The sequence below is a fragment of the Pongo pygmaeus genome, chromosome 5 (assembly GCF_028885625.2).
Source record: "Pongo pygmaeus isolate AG05252 chromosome 5, NHGRI_mPonPyg2-v2.0_pri, whole genome shotgun sequence".
Lineage (NCBI taxonomy): Eukaryota > Metazoa > Chordata > Mammalia > Primates > Hominidae > Pongo > Pongo pygmaeus.
The window spans coordinates 17763177-17781795 of record NC_072378.2 but is presented as its reverse complement, the minus strand read 5'-3'; the positions used below and the strand labels follow the sequence as shown (position 1 = coordinate 17781795).

At 42.0% G+C, this 18619-nt stretch overlaps 1 protein-coding gene across 7 annotated transcripts in view; it reads left to right on the top strand.

Annotated features, from left to right (window-relative positions):
• Positions 1-18619, top strand: part of KIF13A (kinesin family member 13A) — a 234154-nt gene that overhangs the window by 189717 nt on the left and 25818 nt on the right. For 4 of the 7 annotated variants that reach the window (XM_054490482.2, XM_063665846.1, XM_054490483.2 and 1 more), the window contains exons 21-28: positions 4009-4170; positions 4684-4857; positions 7281-7432; positions 9351-9483; positions 9660-9806; positions 14148-14186; positions 16178-16277; positions 18433-18559. In XM_054490482.2, coding sequence (XP_054346457.2) covers positions 4009-4170; positions 4684-4857; positions 7281-7432; positions 9351-9483; positions 9660-9806; positions 14148-14186; positions 16178-16277; positions 18433-18559 — 1034 coding nt within the window. The remainder of the gene's footprint in view (positions 1-4008; positions 4171-4683; positions 4858-7280; positions 7433-9350; positions 9484-9659; positions 9807-14147; positions 14187-16177; positions 16278-18432; positions 18560-18619) is intronic. The other 3 variants (XM_063665845.1, XM_054490485.2, XM_054490484.2) reach the window with 1 other exon arrangement.

Genomic DNA, 18619 nt, shown 5'->3' with positions numbered 1-18619 from the left:
ATACAACTCAGGAGGATTATTTTACAATCCAAAGTACTCAAACAAAACAGGCTTCAATGACTCATTGTTACCCTCCTTTTAAACTCTGGTATTTCAGCTATTTAGATATAGTGGCCTAGGTAGGCATAAGATATTTCAGAAAATGTACCTTGAACTACCAGGTTATTTATTTCTTGTGATTCTTAGAGCAAGTGAAGAATAAGATGCCATTCTGCCCAAAGTGAAGCTGCGATATAGACCCGGGTTCCCGGTTGTGGGGTGTAAGTGCACAGCCCACCCTCCACTATGGAAACACCCCATGGACATTCTGCTCCAGAGGACCAGTGCCTAACAGTGCTTTTTCCCATAGGAAAAATGGGCACAGTTAGGAGTCTGAAACCAGCCTGGTCAACATTGTGAGACCCCATCTCTAAAAAAGAAATTTAAAACTTGACCAGGCATGGGCAGGGCACAGTGGCTCACGCCTGTAATCCCTGCACTTTGGGAGGCAGAGGCAGGTGGATCACAAGGTCAGGAGTTCAAGAACAGCCTGGCCAATATGGTGAAACCCCGTCTCTACTAAAAATACAAAAAAATTAGCCAAGCTTGGTGGTGCGCACCTATAGTCCCAGCTACTCGGGAGGCTGAGGCAGGAGAATCGCTTGAACCCGGGAGGTGGAGGTTGCAGTGAGCCAGGATCACACCACTACATTCCAACCTGGGTGACAGAGCGAGATTCTGTCTCAAAAAAAAATATTAACCAGGCATGGTGATGAGCACCTATAGTCCCACCAGCTACTGAGGAGGCTGAGGTGGGAGGATCACCAAAGCCCAGGTAGGTCTAAGCTGCAGTGAGCCATGATCATACCAATGCACCCCAGCCTGGACAACAGAGCAAGACCCTGTCTCAAAAAGAAAAAGCACAGTTAACATGGCAGAGTGATTCAGTGGCTGAGTCCCTAGTTCAGGACTTCTTAATTTGGAGTCTGTGGTATGCTTTGAGTATTCCATGAATCCCCCTGAAATTATATTAAAATGAATTAGATTATCGAAAAACATTTAAAAAAAAAAAAAAAAAAAAAGCTTGGCCGGGCGTGGTGGCTCACGCCTGTAATCCTAATCCTAGCACTTTGGGAGGCCGAGGCAGGCAGATCACCTGAGGTCCGGAGTTCGAGACCAGCCTGACCAACATGGAGAAACCCCATCTCTACTAAAAATACAAAATTAGCTGGGCGTGGTGGCACATGCCTGTAATCCCAGCTACTCAGGAGGCTGAGGCAGGAGAATGGCTTGAACTCGGGAGGCGGAGGTTGCTATGAGCTGAGATCGCGCCATTGCACTCCAGCCTGGGCAACAAGAGCGAAACTCCGTCTCAAAAAAAAAAAAGAAAGCTTAAGAACAACTATCTTCTGATTTCTTTTCTTTTCTTTTCTTTCTTCCCCCATCTTACTACTTCCTCCGTATTTGTCTTACTTCTCAGATATCATCATGTAATTTCTTGTAGGTCCTTGGTACCAGTACCAATTGCTGTGTGGAAATTGGATCTGATCTACCTTTAAAAATAACCTTCTATACTATGCAGCCATAAAAAATGATGAGTTCACGTCCTTTGTAGGGACATGGATGAAATTGGAAATCATCATTCTCAGTAAACTATCGCAAGAACAAAAAACCAAACACCGCATATTCTCACTCATAGGTGGGAATTGAACAATGAGAACACATGGACACAGGAAGGGGAACATCACACTCTGGGGACTGTTGTGGGGTGGGGGGAGGGGGGAGGGATAGCATTGGGAGATATACCTAATGCTAGATGACGAGTTGGTGGGTGCAGCGCACCAGCATGGCACATGTATACATATGTAACTTACCTGCACATTGCACACATGTACCATAAAACCTAAAGTATAATAATAATAATAATAATAATAAATAAATAAAAATTAAAAAAAATAATAATAATGACTATAAAAAAAATAAAAAAATAAAAAAATAAAATGCAAAAAAAAAAAAATAACCTTCCCTATTTAGGATGATAGCAGTACTACCAGAACATGTGTCACCTTGTACACGTGTAATGACAGCCACAGTCATTACAACCTGAAACTATGTTATGAAATATAATTAAGACAATTAAAGCACTCCAAGAATGCGAATTTTAGAATAATCCTTTTTCTCTAATTAGATTCTGTGCAGCCAGCTTTAAGAGAAACACGGTTAAATTGGCTCCTATCCAGAGAGTCACCATGACAGAAAACTTAAAACCTTTTAATGAAAAAGGTTTAAAGTAACACTCCTCATATCTGTGTGGCTTTCAATATGCTGTTCCTCCTGGATTAGATCTAATGGCACTGCTTTATGGAGCCCTCCTTCATCCTGCTCCCAGCCCCAGTCTGAGTTACACACCCGTTCTCTACTCTCAAGAGAATAAAAGCTGCGCCAGCCCAGGAACCTTGTCAATTTGGTTTGCTATTAGATGCACAGCGCATAGCACAGTTCCTGGCACAGTTAGTTCTTGGTAAATATTTGTTAGTGGATAAGTTTATCCCATAACAACTTGCACATATATCTATTATAACAACTATTCTGTGCTGTTATTAGTGAGTTTTGTTGCTGTTGTTGTTGTTGTTGTTGTTTGAGACCGAGTCTCACTCTGTTACCCAGGTTAGAGTGCAGTGGTGCGATCTCGGCTCACTTCAACCTCCGCCTCCCGGGTTCAAGCAGTCCTGCCACAGCCTCCCAAGTAGCTGGGACTACAGGTGTGACCCACCATGCCTGGCTAATTTTTTTTTTATTATTTTGTATTTTTAGTAGAGACAGGGTTTCATCATGTTGACCAGGCTGGTCTTGAACTCCTAACCTCAGATGATCCACCCGCCTCGGCCTCCGAAAGTGCTGTGATTACAGGCTTGAGCCGCCACGCCTGGCCTGTTAGTGAGTTACTTCTCTGTCTTGCCTCCCTTTACTGTGAGTTCCCTGATGGCAGAACCTGTGTTTTTATTTTGGTATTTCATGAGCTAGCTGTTTGGTCAAATGAATAAGTGAATGAAGCATTTCATATTCACTCACATGAATATGTGAGTGAATATATTTTTAAAAACATGGATAGCCAGGCACGTTGGCTCACACCTATAATCCCAGCACTTTGGGAGGCCGAGGCAGGCAGATCACGAGGTCAGGAGTTCGAGACCAGCCTGGCCAAGACGGTGAAAGTCCGTCTTTACTAAAAATACAAAAATTGGCCAGACACGGTGGCTTATGCTTGTAATCCCAGCACTTTGGGAGGCCGAAGTGGGTGGATCATGAGGTCAGGAGTTCGAGACCAGCCTGGCCAACACAGTGAAACCCCATCTCTACTAAAAATACAAAAATTAGCTGGGCATGGTGGCAGGCACCTGCAATCCCAGCTACTTGGGAAGCTGAGGCAGGAGAACCGCTTGAACCCAGGAGGCGGAGGTTGCAGTGAGCCGAGATCACGCCACTGCACTCCAGCCTGGGCAACAGAGCTAGACGTCGTCTCAAAAAAAAGAAAAATTAGTTGGGCATGGTGGCACGCGTCTGTAATCCCAACTACTCAGAAGGCTGAGGCAGGAGAATCGCTTGAACCCAGGAGGCAGAGGTTACAGCAAACTGAGATCATGCCACTGCACTCCAGCCTGGATGACAGAGCAAGACTCCATCTTGGAAAAAAAAACAAACAAACATGGACACTAGATGACTCCAAGTAAAATGTGAGAGCTACCTTTAAGCTATTCCTGGGCTGTCCTGTGGAAGGATACATTTGAGGATGACTCCAGAAGGCAAGTTGCAGGGAGGCAAATTTGGCTCACACTAAGGCAGGATGATCACAGGGGCAAGTGGTGGAATGGACTGCTCTGGTGATAGCAGGGCTCCCGTTGCTGAAGACGATCAAGCAGCAGCTGCAGAGCCCCTCTCCAGGTTCACTGTAGAAGGCACGTCTGTCTTGGGTCGAGGTTGCCCACAGGATGTCTGTTCACTCTAAGATGCTCTGGTTCCTTGACCCAGGTTGCAGGGCGTCTCCACGTGGAAGTGATGCGTGTTACAGGAGCTGTTCCAGAGCGTGTGGTGGAGGATGACTCTTCGGAGAATTCCAGTGAAAGTGGGAGCCTTGAAGTCATGGACAGCAGCGGGGAAATCATTCACCGAGTCAAAAAGCTGACATGTCGGGTGAGAGGACAGTGATGGGAGGCTCATATAAGTGACCTTTTTCATGCAAAACCATTTTACAAAAAATCTTATGAGAGTTTTTCATCCAGGGTAGTAAAAGTTGAATTTTGTAACAGCAGATACAATGGTGGACAGTACTTTGTTTTCAGAAATATAGCACACTTTCTGATGACAGTTGCATCAAATTTCAAAAGTATCTATGTATTTGACATGCAAGAAGTGTATGTTGCTTAGTGAATTATGTTTTTCTATTAAAGGTTGCATCTCAGTCATTAGGAAGCTTTTGCAGGAATGTGTGTATTTGTTGCCAAGTTTATACACTATAGTTACAGAACTGTGGTACAGATTTCATTATTGATACAACCCTTAGTGTCACAGTGTCAGATAATAATATTTTCAGATGTCAAATGGATGACCAATTTATTTCATTTCTTACTGTTAAATTTGAGGTAGCTGAAATAAAAGAATGTTTAGTGTTTATTGGAGTTTTATTTGTATTGTTTATCTCTTCAGGTAAAAATTAAAGAAGCAACAGGGCTGCCCTTAAACCTCTCAAATTTTGTCTTCTGTCAATACACATTCTGGGACCAGTGTGAGTCTACGGTGGCTGCCCCGGTGGTGGACCCCGAGGTGCCTTCACCACAGTCCAAGGATGCCCAGTACACAGTGACCTTCTCCCACTGTAAGGTACAAATGCTGTTACCAAATGAGCTGTGTAGGAAGCAGCAGAAATTGGTGCAGTTCAACAATCAGTTGTCCCCACAAGCATTTGTTTTAAGTATAATATGTTTATTAGATGTTTTAACCTCAAAAATGTACCTCATTATAAATGCAAATAGTTTAGAAATATTTAAAATAAAATCTAAAAGATCTCTACCAACAGTCTTGTTCCCCAAAGATAGAAACCACCAATGACAGGTTGCTACGTATTTCATTAAACTACTTTCTATGCTCTACATCTTTTATATGTGTGTCATAACATATGTACATACACCCTTTTACATCATGCACACATAAGTTCTTTAAAAATGGTATACAAAAGTGGGATCATATTATACATATTTCAGAATTTGCACATCTTAACATGTAAGTTGCTATACATCTGATTCTTATGAATATAGCATTACATTCTAATGTATCATATGAGTGATATGATATGTTTCATATAGATTTTCTCGTAAGTTATATGAGAAACTATAAAAAAGGAAAGGTGAATTTGTGGTGAATGTGGTTGGATCTCCTTTGAGACGTCATATACTCTTCCTGGCTTTCACAAGGACTGCTGACAAGTCGTTTCTGAAAGACCAGCTCCATCCTGTCTGTAGTTTTGTTTTTCCTTAGACAACCCTTCACAGATACTCAAGACCCCTTCTTTTGCAAATCATGCTTATTCTTTCTGGTTCTACACTTAGAAAACTAATCCATATCACCACCTATAAAATTTCACATAGGTAAGGGCTGTCAAGTTTTTCTTTTTCTGAAAACAAATAGCCTACATTTATCTGTATTCAACAAGTCTGTTCCTCAAAATCTTTATTAATCATTTTTTATTGTTGTTCTCTGAATATTCTTTTAAATATTCCCCATCTTTCTTTGAATCCACAAAGCTGCTTGTTTAGAAAGATGAAATCTGAATTTTAACTGTGTCCTGGTTAACAGCTGTTTTAATAAATGCTAGTCCCAGAGCTTCTGGGTTCTTGTGATCTTGGAGTTTTTTGGATCTCTTGTGATCTTGGAGTTTTTTCATCTCTAAAATGTATAGATTGTCATGAAGTTTCTTTTTCTTCTTAAATTCTGGGTCTATCTTCAAATAAAATAGACTAAAAAGCAGATACTATATGGTTAAGTAAATATAGCACAACTGTTTCTGCAAATTAGAGTCACAAGCGATGTCTTCACCTGAGATTCCACTGAGAGACTAATGGAAAGAAAATTAGCTTGGTTCGTTGCCTACTTCATTTTTCTGGGTGATTTGCCACCCATCTCAGTCAGTTCAGTATTCATTTCCTTACAATCATCTGTTTGGGTTTGTTTTTATTTTTAAAGACAATGTCTCACTCCGTTGCCCAGGCTGGAATGCAGTGGCACAATCACAGCTCACTGCAGCCTCGAACTCCTGGGTTCAAGTAATCCTCCTGCCTCAGCCTCCTGAGTAGCTGGGACTACAGGCGTGCACCACCACACCCGGCTAGTTTTTACTTTGTAGAGACAGGATCTCATTTTGTTGCCCAGGCTGATCACTATCTCCTGGGCTCCAGCTATCCTCCTGCCTTGGCCTCCCGAAGTGCTGGGATTACAGACGTGAGTCACCTTGCCCAGTCTGTTTGTGTTTTAGAAAGAGGAAATAGGGTAGTAAAGCTTAAGAGCAAGAGCATAAAATCATGAAGATAACCATATAAAATTTAATTCTGTTATTATTCTCCTAAGCCATGGCAAGGAACAGTTCATTGAGTTAGTCTATGCCAGCTGAAAATCAGAGAGGTCCTGTGGAACTGAGAGTGAACCAAGTGTAAGACAATGTAGATTCAGCTTTGCAACTAACAAACCGTATGACTTTGGACAATTTGCTTTCTTCATTTTCTTTATTGATGCAAGAAACAGGTTGAGGCCGGGCATGGTGGCTCACGCCTGTAATCCCAGCACTTTGGGAGGCCAAGGCGGGTGGATCACGAGGTCAGGAGATCGAGACCATTGTAGCTAACACGGTGAAACCCCGTCTCTACTAAAAATATAAAAAACTAGCTGGGCGTGGTGGTAGGCGCCTGTAGTCCCAGCTACTCGGGAGGCTGAGGCAGGAGAATGGCGTGAACCTGAAAGGTGGAGCTTGTAGTGAGTGGAGATCGCACCACTGCACTCCAGCCTGGGCGACAGAGCAAGACTCTGTCTCAAGAAAAAAAAAAAGAAACAGGTTGAGTTAAATTACCTCCCAATTTTCTTTCCAGATCTAACATTCTGTGGTTCTTTATGGTTTTCTGTAAAACAGAAGAGATGGATTTAAGGTCAAGATCAGGCTAATATACTCTAAAATAAATACAACAGTTGAAAGGTCAAAAGGAAATTTCACAGACTCCTTTAAGCATAATTCTTGTGCTTTCCCCCACTTATCCCAGGACTATGTGGTGAATGTAACAGAAGAATTTCTGGAGTTCATTTCAGATGGAGCACTGGCCATTGAAGTGTGGGGCCACCGGTGTGCTGGAAATGGCAGCTCCATCTGGGAGGTCGATTCTCTTCATGCTAAGACAAGAACACTGCATGACAGGTTTGTACTTGGCTGTGAACTTTAGATACAAGGTCAAGACTAGGACTTGAGCAGAGTCTCTGAACCTACTCTGGCCTAGGAGGCTGCTTATAAAAAAATAAAATCATTTTAAAAAAAAAAAAAAAAGAATGGCCAGGTGCGGTGGCTCGTGCCTATAATCCAGCACTTTGGGAGGCCAAGGCGGACGGATCCTGAGGTCAGGAGTTCGAGACCAGCCTGACCAACATGGTGAAACCATATCTCTACTAAAAATACAAAAATTAGCCAGGCGTGGTGGCACGCGCCTGTAATCCCAGCTACTCAGGAGGCTGAGGCAGGAGAATCTCTTGAACCCGGGAGGTGGAGGTTTCAGTGAGCCAAGATTGTGCCACTGCGCTCCAGCCTGGGCAGTAGAGTGAGACTCCGTCTCAAAAAAAAAAAAAAAGAAAGAAAGAGAAAAAAGAAGACAGGCTTTTAAATCTGGGACTGCTGCCGTTATTTTGGACAAGTTATTTAACTTCTCTGAGCCTGTTTCCTCCTTTGTAAAATGAGAATGATGAAAGAAACTACCAGGCACCAATGAAATTCAATGGGGAATGATATGTCCTATCAACAAATGAGACTGAAACAACTACATCTCTATGTGGAGAAAAATCACCCTTGTTCTTTACTTCACACCATATACAAAAATTAATTTGAGATGAATCATACATAACCTTAAATACAAAAGCTTAAACTATAATGCCTACAGAAGAACACAGGATTTTTGAGATAGTCACATATTCTCAGGCCACAGAAAGTGCTAACCATGGAAGAAAAAATTGTTTAAGTTGGACTTAATCAAAATTAAAAGCATGTGCTCATCAAAAGACCACTACGAAAATGAATACACAAGCTGCAATCTGGGGGAAGACTGGCAGTTTCTTATCAAGTTGATCATTTGCCTCTTTTATGACCCAGGAATCCCACTCATGGGTATTTACCCAGGATAAATGAAAATGTAAGTCCACAAATAGAATTGTACACAATGTTCTTTTTTTTTTTTTTGAGATAGAGTCTTGCTCTGTCTCCCAGGCTGGAGTGTGCAGTGGTGCGATCTTAGCTCACTGCAACCTCCACCTCCTGCATTCAAATGATTCTCCTGCCTCAGCCTCCTGAGTAGCTGGGCTTATAGGCGTGTGCTACCATGCCTGGATAATTTTTTTTTTTTTTTGTATTTTTAGTAGACAGGGTTTCGCCATGTTGACCAGGCTGGTCTCGAACTCCTGACCTCAGGTGATCCACCTGCCTTGGCCTTCCAAAGTGCTGGAATTACAAGCGTGAGCCACCACACCCAGCCTATACGATGTTCATGGCAGTGTTATTCATGGTATCCCCAAATTGCAAATAACCCAAATATCCTTCAGTGAGTGAATGGGGATAAATTGGTATTATTCATAAATAAAGTATTACTCTGCATTAAAAAAGAAAAAGACTGTTTATATCCATATGGATGAATCTCAGAAACATTATGCTGAATGAAAGAAGCCAGACACAAGAATACATAATGTGTGATTCCATTTATTTGGAGTTCTAGGACAGGCAAAACTAATCTGTGAGAGTTACACAGTTGCTACAGGAGTGTGGGGATTGAATGGGAACGGGTATGAGCAAACTTTCTGAGGTGATAGGGCAGGTTACACTCATATGTGCATTTCTCAAAACTCATCGAGCTCTATACTCAAGATGTGGACATTTCAGTCTACCTCAGTAAAATAAATAAAAAGAAACAGTATCACAGGGTGGTTTTGAGAGTTAAATAAGGAAGTAACTTATATGAGATACATGGCACAGTGCCTACCTAGCACCTAGTAAGTGCTCAGTGAATGGTGGCTTATTACTATTACTGACAGTGTCCCTGGATGATGACGCTCTGGCTTGTTGGAATGTGTTTCTGCAGGTGGAATGAAGTAACGCGAAGAATAGAAATGTGGATCTCCATATTAGAATTGAATGAGTTAGGGGAGTATGCTGCAGTGGAACTTCATCAGGCAAAAGACGTCAACACAGGAGGCATCTTTCAACTTAGACAGGTACTGAGTTTGTTTTGGGTTTTTTTTTAATGTTTTCTCTCTGTTCCACTCTTACACATTGTTTCTGGGGATTTTCTAACTATTTGTATCTTTGTTCTCTAATCCTTTTCCACTTCTTTATCCCGTTCCTCTTCATTATCATTCCTGGTACCCATACCCCTCTCCACCCTCTTCAGGGTCATTCCCGTAGAGTGCAAGTCACGGTGAAACCTGTGCAGCATTCAGGGACACTGCCACTTATGGTTGAAGCCATCCTGTCAGTATCCATCGGCTGTGTAACTGCCAGGTCCACCAAACTCCAGAGAGGGCTGGACAGTTACCAGGTAAGACAAGCAGACTTGAAATAGTATTTAACAAAGCTTGGTTAATGCAGAAATAAGGCACTTAATGATGTCCAATGGGGACCTCTTTGCGAATATAACAGAACTCCTTGCCTTAACCGTAGATCTTCCCCCAGTTCACATTTCCATCCATTGCCTTTTTTCTAGCTTTAAAATCTGTTTGCTTAGTGTCGATTAATAATAATTTTATTTATAAACACACACATCCTAATGCTGTAGTAGTCGTTTACTTTAGGCAGATTTTATTTTATATCTGGCCCAAAATATGTTATATCTTTGGCATTACTGCCTGACCTGATCCACTTTTTGGGTTTTGTGTGTGTGTGTGTGTGTGTTTTTTATTTTTTAAAGATAGGGTTTTGCTTTGTTGCCCAGGTTGGAGTACAGTGGTGTGATCATGGCTTACTACAGCCTTGACCTCCTGGGCTCAAACAGTCCTCCCACCTTAGCTTCCTAAGTAGCTGGGACTACAAGCACACATCACCACGCCCAGCTGATTCTTTTATTTTTTGTAGAGAAGGGTGTGTCATTCTGTTGCCCACACTGGTCTCAAATTCCTGGACTCAAGTGATCCTCCTGCCTCAGCCTCCCAAAGTGCAGGGATTGCAGACGTGAGCCACCGCGCCTGGCCACTTTTATTTATAGTGTAAAATTATTTTTATACACTGTCATAATAAACCAGCTCTTTGAAAGCTTTACTTCTTTTTTTGTTAAAATTTATCCTTTTGATCATTTTTGTTCATTAAATCTTCATCTAAACATTATATTCTCATTTTAAAAATAAAAAGATGAAAACCTCTAAGAATTGATCATATTATCAGTCAGAACTATTCAGTACTCCATGAAAAGAATCTCTAAAATTAGGAACTTGGCCAGGCGCGGTTGCTCATGCCTATAATCCCAGCACTTTGGGAGGCTGAGGTGGGAGGATCACTTGAGCCCAGGAGTTCAAGACCAACCTGACTAACATGGCGAAACCCCGTCTCTACTAAAAATACAGAAAATTAGCCAGGTGTCGTGGCGCATGACTGTTGTCTCAGCTATTCAGGAGGCTGAGGCGTGACAATCATTTGAACCCAAGAGGCAGAGGCTGCAAGTGAGCCAAGATCATGCCACTGCACTATGGCCTGGGTGACAGAGGAAGACTGTCTCAAAAAAAATAAAATTAGGATCTTGGCCCCTAGTAGCCTAAAAAAAAATGCATGTGCTTCATTGAGTCCCCAGTTTACTACCAGATGTGAATTGGGAACTGGGAAGAATCACTGTTAAATCTGCCTGCCTCACCGCCATATGTGATTGGGAGCACTCTCCCTATCGTGCCAAGGAGAAAACATTTCTCTGTGGAGTCTGAGTCTAAGCCCAGCCAATCTTGAGGATGTTTTTTCTTCTATCTTAGTTTCCTTTTGGCTTCCTGGCTTTCAGGCAAAATCTCTTCTGAAAGCTGAAAGTCAGTGCACAGACTATTGAACTTCAAGGCAGTAATAGCTTTGTCAGACACTGCCTTCCCTCTTCAAGCCCAAAATTCCCTCTAGCTCGGAACATCTGTCCACACTTCATTCAGAGTATGAGTGTAGGTGCAAGGACAGGGCTGCTGTGGTTTGGTGGGCTCTCCACCAGACTTTTCCTTGTGTGTGTGCAGCCCGTGGAGCAGAAAATGGGATTGTAGGTATTCTCATAGCAGTTCAGTCCTTCACTTAGCCATCAACTTCTACGTGGCTGCACGGTCGAAAGAGAACACTAGACTTGGAGTCAGGAAACCTGGGTTCTTAAGTCTAGTTGAGCTTTACTAAGTGGTTATCTTGGCTGGATAATTTAAACTTTGAGTTCCCCTTTTCTCCAAAATGATGAAGTAGACTTAATAATCCTCTGAGGTCCCTGTCCACAATAAAATTTTGTGGCTTAATAAATCTCTGGTGTTCAATAAAAACATTGGCTGTGTGCTCCAAACCGTGACCTGCAGTATAAGTATATGGGTCATCAACTAACTAAATGTTCTCATTTGAAGAACATTCCAAGGATCAACTATTTGCTGCTTTTTTTTTTTTTTTTTTTTTCTGAGTCTCACTGTCGCCTGGGCTGGAGTACAGTGCTGCAATCTTGGCTCACTGTAACCTCTGCCTCCTGGGTTCAAGTGATTCTCCTGCCTCAGTCTCCAGAGTAGCTGGGATTACAGGCACCTGCCAATGCGCTTGTCTAATTTTTGTATTTTTAGTAGAGATAGGGGTTTCATCATGTTGGCCAGGCTGGCCTTGAACTCCTGACCTCATGATCCACCCGCCTCGACCTCCCAAAGTGCTGGGATTACAGGCGTGAGCCACCGCGCTCAGTACTTTTTTTTTATTTTTATTTTTTGAGACAGAGTCTCTCTCTGTCCAGAGTGCAGTGGCACGATCTCGGCTCACTGCACCCTCCATCTCCCTGGTTCAAGCGATTCTCCTGCCTCAGCCTCCCGAATAGCTGGGATTACAGGCCCGCACCACCACACCCAGCTAATTTTTGTATTTTTAGTAGAGACGGGTCACCATGTTGGCCAGGCTGGTCTCGCATTCCTCACGTCAAATGATCCGCCTGCCTGGTCCTCCCAAAGTACTGGGATTACACGTGTGAGCCACCACACCCAGCAACTATTAGCATTTTTTTAAAAACAGCTCTACCTCTGAGTTAAAACTGATTTTTGTCAAATTGTAAACTTTAAAATATTAGCCTTTCCCCAGTGCTATGTGCTCTCTAAGAGCATAGTGCTTAAAATTGGAACTGTAACTATTTTAAAGGCTTCTTTTTTTCTTTGCTGCCATGTTCCAGGTCACGTCTGTTACGTGTTTTTGTTGTTGACACAGTGTTTTAGAATTACTCTGATGCAAAAAAAAAAAAAAATTATTCTCATGCAGTGGCTGAAACCAATGCACAATATGCTGATTTTGCAACAATTTTACGTCATGAATGCTTAGGCCAGTTTTCAGTTAATAGAACTACCTCCGTAGTTTAAAAAGTTATGATAAATTAGAGCCATTTGTTCTTTTACAGGAATAGGAAGCATTAGTTCAAGATAAATTACTTCAGGATTAGGATTACATTTAATAAGTTAGTCATATAACTGATAATGGTGGTTATCAAACTAAAAAAAAAAAAGCAGTTCATTTTGAAGTATATATGAAAATAATTTTGACTATATTCTTAAAGCACTTTTTAGTCATAAATCTAAATTAAGGGATTCTAGGTTCTCGTTTCTAAGGAAAATTTTTTTCAACCAAGACCCTTTTGTTTTCAACGTGATTACTTTGTTTTGCCAAATGTTTTTGCAAAAATTGTTACTTTATTTATTTATTTTACAATGTTGCCCTGTGTTTGGGACAGTTATGATTCTTTCAAGTGATTGTTATGGTCAATAGAGAGTACTGACCAATCCCTATATTCCAAATAGTATGCTGTTGTTTTTATTTCAACAGTGTAGTACAGACCCTTGTATGTATATAGCCTGAGGTTGCCCCAGCTTTCCCCTGGGATGATTGCATCAGGGAAGACGGCTGAGGTTGGAGACCTCAGACATGGCTTACGGTTCTGACCTGCCATTATCTGCGTGGTCCTAACGTTAAATCATTTCATCCTTTAAGGCTTAGTTGCCTCATTGCTCAAACTGAGATTGGGCAAGAGAATCTTCCCTGTAGTTTAGCCATTCTGTCTTCCTAAGCCTATCTCAAATCTCAGTCAAATAGTCTACCCCAAAATACATATCAGCTGTCTGTATGACAGTGGTATAAGGCCTAGCCCAATTATGTTGGTTCCTATCTCCAGCTAAGAGATTTCTTATTTTTATTTTATTTTATTTTTTGGAGACAAGGTCTTGCTCTGTTGCCCAGGCTGAGGTGGAGTGGTGTAATCAGAGCTCACTGCAGTCTCCATCTCCTCTGCTCAAGTGATCCTCCCACTTTAGTCTCCCAAGTAGCTGGGAATACAGGTGCACACTACCAAATCCAGCTAATTTTTAAAAATTTTTTGTACAGATGGGGTCTTGCTATGTTGCCCAGGCAGGTCTTGAACTTCTAGCTTCAAGAGATCCTCCTGCCTCAGCCTCCCAAAGTGTTGGGATTACAGGCATGAGCCCAGCCAAGTTTTTATGTTTCAGTGACTCTTTATGTGAAAAATTCTTTATAGACAAGTGCATTAAATCCATTTTACCTTTTTTGAGATTCAATTTAGTGTTTTATTTTGCTTATGTTATGTGACCTGTCCATTTTAATGTGTGTTAAGCTTAAATAATTATTTTCCCTGTATGCGGTTTGAAAAACAAAATGCTTGTCCTTTGTGTTTATTTTTTCCTACCAGAGAGATGATGAGGATGGTGATGATATGGATAGTTATCAGGTATTGCTACTGCTGTCAATCCTGTGGCATGGGGCACAGCTACTGCTAATTGCCAGCATTCGCAAAGTAGACGCCAGGCAGGAGGAAGGAGGGCCCTAGAGCGAGAATATGCAGTTTTTCACTTGCTTTTGATTTGCTTTATATGTATTCAAACACAATATTATTTCTATAGATGCCTTGTCAGTTCAAAATTTATAACTAAATATTGCCTTTTTGCTATGCCATCTCGATTTACTGGCTTATTGCTAAGCAAGATCATTATCACTGTATTAAAATGGATGATCTGGAGACTGATTTGAGTAATAATAAAACTCCTGTCTCCCACAAATTAATTAACTAATTAATTAATTTTAAAAATGGATGATCTTAAAATATTGCAGTTATCCATCCATAATCTTTTAGATAGACTGTTATCTTTCCCATGCTAAAGTGCATTCTGCTCCTTACATCCAAGAGCTAATAGTGTTGTAATATGCCAGTTTACTTTACAAGACTTTTGCTGAATTGGAAAATTGGAGACATTTTATGCACATAATTGTGTTTTGTTTAGCCAGCTTTCTTCTCTCATTTGGGTCACACTTAGTTCTCCATAACCTATAGAATTTAAATCTCAGCTTTTTATGGTTGGAAATCTAGAAAAAATATATAGATGTGCAAATTGAGATTGTACCTAGCCAGCACTGACTGGCCTGATATCATGGAGTGTGGGGTTATGTAGAAATGGTCAAAGCAGCAAACCAAGATGAAGCTTTCTGGGTTTGGTTCCCAGTCTTTGTACGGATTCTCCACACACATCTTCAAAGGATATTTTCCCAGTGTGCCTTCCTACATGTAAAATGTGGGTACAGTGGCTGGGCGCGGTGGCTCACGCCTGTAATCCCAGCACTTTGGGAGGCCGAGGCGGGCGGATCACGAGGTCAGGAGTTCGAGACCAGCCTGGCCAACATGGTGAAACCCCATCTCTACTAAAAATACAAAAATTAGCTGGGCGTGGTGGCGCATGCCTATAATCCCAGCTACTCGGGAGGCTGAGGCAGGAGAATCGCTTAAACCAAGGAGGCAGAGGTTGCAGTGAGCCGAGATTGTGCCACTGCACTCCAGCCTGGGTGACAAGAGCGAAACTCTGTTTCGGGGAAAAAAAAAATGTGGGTACACTGTTGGTAAAGTTTCAGAGGTCCAAGGGATCTATTCTTGATGTAACGTCTTAAGTCTTAAACTAGAATTAGGCAAGTCAAAGAGCATTTTTAATAGAATTGATGGATTTTCTTTCCCTACTCATAATTCCACGAAGAAAAACCTTTAAGAGAAATATCAGTATCCCCTTGAATCTCAGCAATGCCATTGACTAACGTCCTGCGGCTGTTTGTGCGCTTCCTGGCACGTTTTTCACAGTGCAGTCCAATGGCTGCCTAGGGGATTTCTTAAAGCATGGCTGACTGCATGTTGGGTTTGCATGGGAGATTTTTGGTTAGCCTCATGGTGGTGGTTGGAAGTAAAATGTTTGTGGCAAGTTTGAAAAGTTCTCTGCTGACCTACTCTTTGCATTTCAGAAAATCTGTTATCAGACCACTGAACTATGAGCTATGAAAATGCCTGTCATTTTCCATTCCATTTGTTGTTACTCGGTATGGGCTCTGTTCATGCTGTCCTTCTGTTTGGGATCACAAATCCTGCAATGAATAGCTACGATTTAAATATACATACACTCATCGTAAAAAAAATCTGACAGCTGGTATAGTTTGAGCTTGTCTCGCTTTTAAGTATAATTATCCTTTTGGAGATCCAGGGGCTCCGATTTCTGGGTAACAGCATCCTTGATCAACATGCAGTGTTACTGAGGCCTCTCTGCTTTCTTGCATATTAATCACACAGCAATGTTCAATAACTTTTCCTAATGAAAAATTTCCTAGTTAAACATCTTTTAAAAAAAGAAAGAAAGAAATCGTTGTCTGTGCAGTCTACAGGAAAATATTTTCCCTCCCTGATGTTAGGAAGAAGACTTAAACTGCGTAAGGGAGAGGTGGTCAGATGCACTCATTAAACGACGAGAATACTTGGATGAACAGATAAAAAAAGTCAGCAATAAAACAGGTATGTGAGATCAAACTCTTTTTTGGGGAGTAGCTTTTTCACTTTTACACAATGGCAGTAGGTTGTTTTCTTCCCCTAACTGGACAGTAGTATCTTATTTTTGTTGTTGTTGTTATTGTTGTTGTTGTTTTAAGACAGGGTCTCACTCTGTCACCCAAGCTGGAGTGCAGTGGCAGGATCATATCTCACTGCAGCCTCTAACTCCTGGCCTCAAGAGATCCTCCTGCCTCAGCCTCTTGAGTAGCTGAGACTACTGGCAGAAGCTACCACACCTGGCTAATTTTTAAATGTTTTGTAGATGGGGTCTCACTTTGTTGCCCAGGCTGGTCTCAAACTCCCAGACTCAAGTGATCCTCCCACTTCAGCCTCCCAAACTGCTGGAATTGCAGGTGTTAGCCACTGCACCCACCCTGTTTAGTTTTGTGAACTTGTAACAATTATAGACATTAGTCAATCATATTATACATTGTTGGTTTAAGAAGCCTCCAAATTTGAAAGTAATAAGTTTTCATAAAACTCAGAGTTATCTCATAAAACTGTGACATTAAATGTCAAATTCAGGTTTTGTTTTGATGAACACAAATGTGATCAATACCAGTATGTCAATACAAGGTACTTTAGGCACCAGGACCTAGGACATACAGCAGTTGAAGGGTCACTTCTGAAACCAAACCACTTAGCAGGTCAGCACCTATCCACTGTTGGGCCATTGCCATGCACTCCGCTGGTTCAGGGTGGCCCCTGCAACTCCATTCACTGCCACTCAGCTCCAAGGGTGCAGCTTGCTTATGCCAGCAGTGGCCACTTGGATTCTAGAGTAGAAATATGCACTTAAAATCCTTAGTCTCTCATCCAGACATCATGGTCCACTCACAGTGGTTGGTTCTGCAGCAAAGAACACACACATCATGCATGTTAATCCATTTCATGTAGAAGCTAGCAGAAAGTCTCCCTCAGAAAAACATCTTGGCTCAACATGTGATGTCGCCTTGTGGGTGTGCTCAGGCTGCTAATGAAAACTCACTTTGACTGTACCCAGGGAGCCCCAGAGTTGAATTATGAATAAGAGGATTTCAAAGTATATCAGATAAAATCCCTTTCATGATAAGCCTCGAGGAAGATAAAGGTGATTTTACAGAGTAAGGTATATGGTGGGTTTTTTATTTTTTTATTTTTATTTTTGAGATGGAGTCTCCCTCTGTCGCCCAGGCTGGAGTGCAGTGGCATGATCTTGGCTCACTGCAACCTTCTCCTCCCGGGTTCAAGCAATTCTCCTGCCTCAGCCTCCTGAGTAGCTGGGACTACAGGCGCCCACCACCACGCCCGGCTAATTTTTGTATTTTTAGTGGAGACAGGGTTTTACCATATTGGTCAGGCTGGTTTTGAACTCCTGACCTCAGGAGATCCGCCCACCTCGGCCTCGCAAAAGTGCTGGGGTTACAGCCGTGAGCCACCATGCCCAGCCTATGGTGTGTTTTAATCCTGTCTTTGTAACATCATGTATAGTTCTATAAAGCAGTGTCACATCCGTATTTCATTTGATCCTTCCAGCAAGTACATGAAGTAGACATGACTTCTTTTATCCCTGTTTGACAGGTTAGGGAGACTCATCTGTTGGATAACTTCCCCAAATTACAGAACCAGTAAAATAACCTAAGTCTCGTAATTGCTGTTCTAATGCTCTTTCTGCTATTTCTGGCTTACAGTTCCTTAAACTGGTGTCACAGCCCCTCTCAGCTCCCTATGCATGCTCTTGCTTGAACTTCAAAGACTCGAATCCATTTTAGGGACATAGTGGATGGTTAAGCCACTTATAGATAGCACTGAATGAAATCTGTTTATTGTTTTTGTTTGCTTGTTTTTTTGAGACAGGGTCTCTTGTCTGTTGCCCAGGCTTTGGTACAGTAACGTGATGATAGCTCACTGTAGCCTTGACCTCCCAGGCTCAAGTGATCTTCCCACCTCAGCTGCCTGAATATCTGGGACTACAGGCATGCATGCCACCACCCTGCTCAACTATTGTTTTTTGTTTTTTGTTTTTTTTTTGGTAGAGATGGGGTCTCACTATGTTGCCCAGGCCGAAATGTATTCGTTGTAAACTGAGAAGTCATACTTTCTCTCTTGTTGGCATTGATCCCCTCATTTTTTTCTGCAGAGAAAACAGAGGACGATGTGGAGCGGGAAGCCCAGCTTGTGGAGCAGTGGGTAGGGCTGACTGAGGAAAGGAATGCTGTGCTGGTGCCGGCCCCAGGCAGTGGGATTCCTGGGGCACCTGCCGACTGGTAAGGCTGCCCTCCCTTCTGTGCAGACCTGGGGAGATGGTACAGGTCACCTGTGGCAAG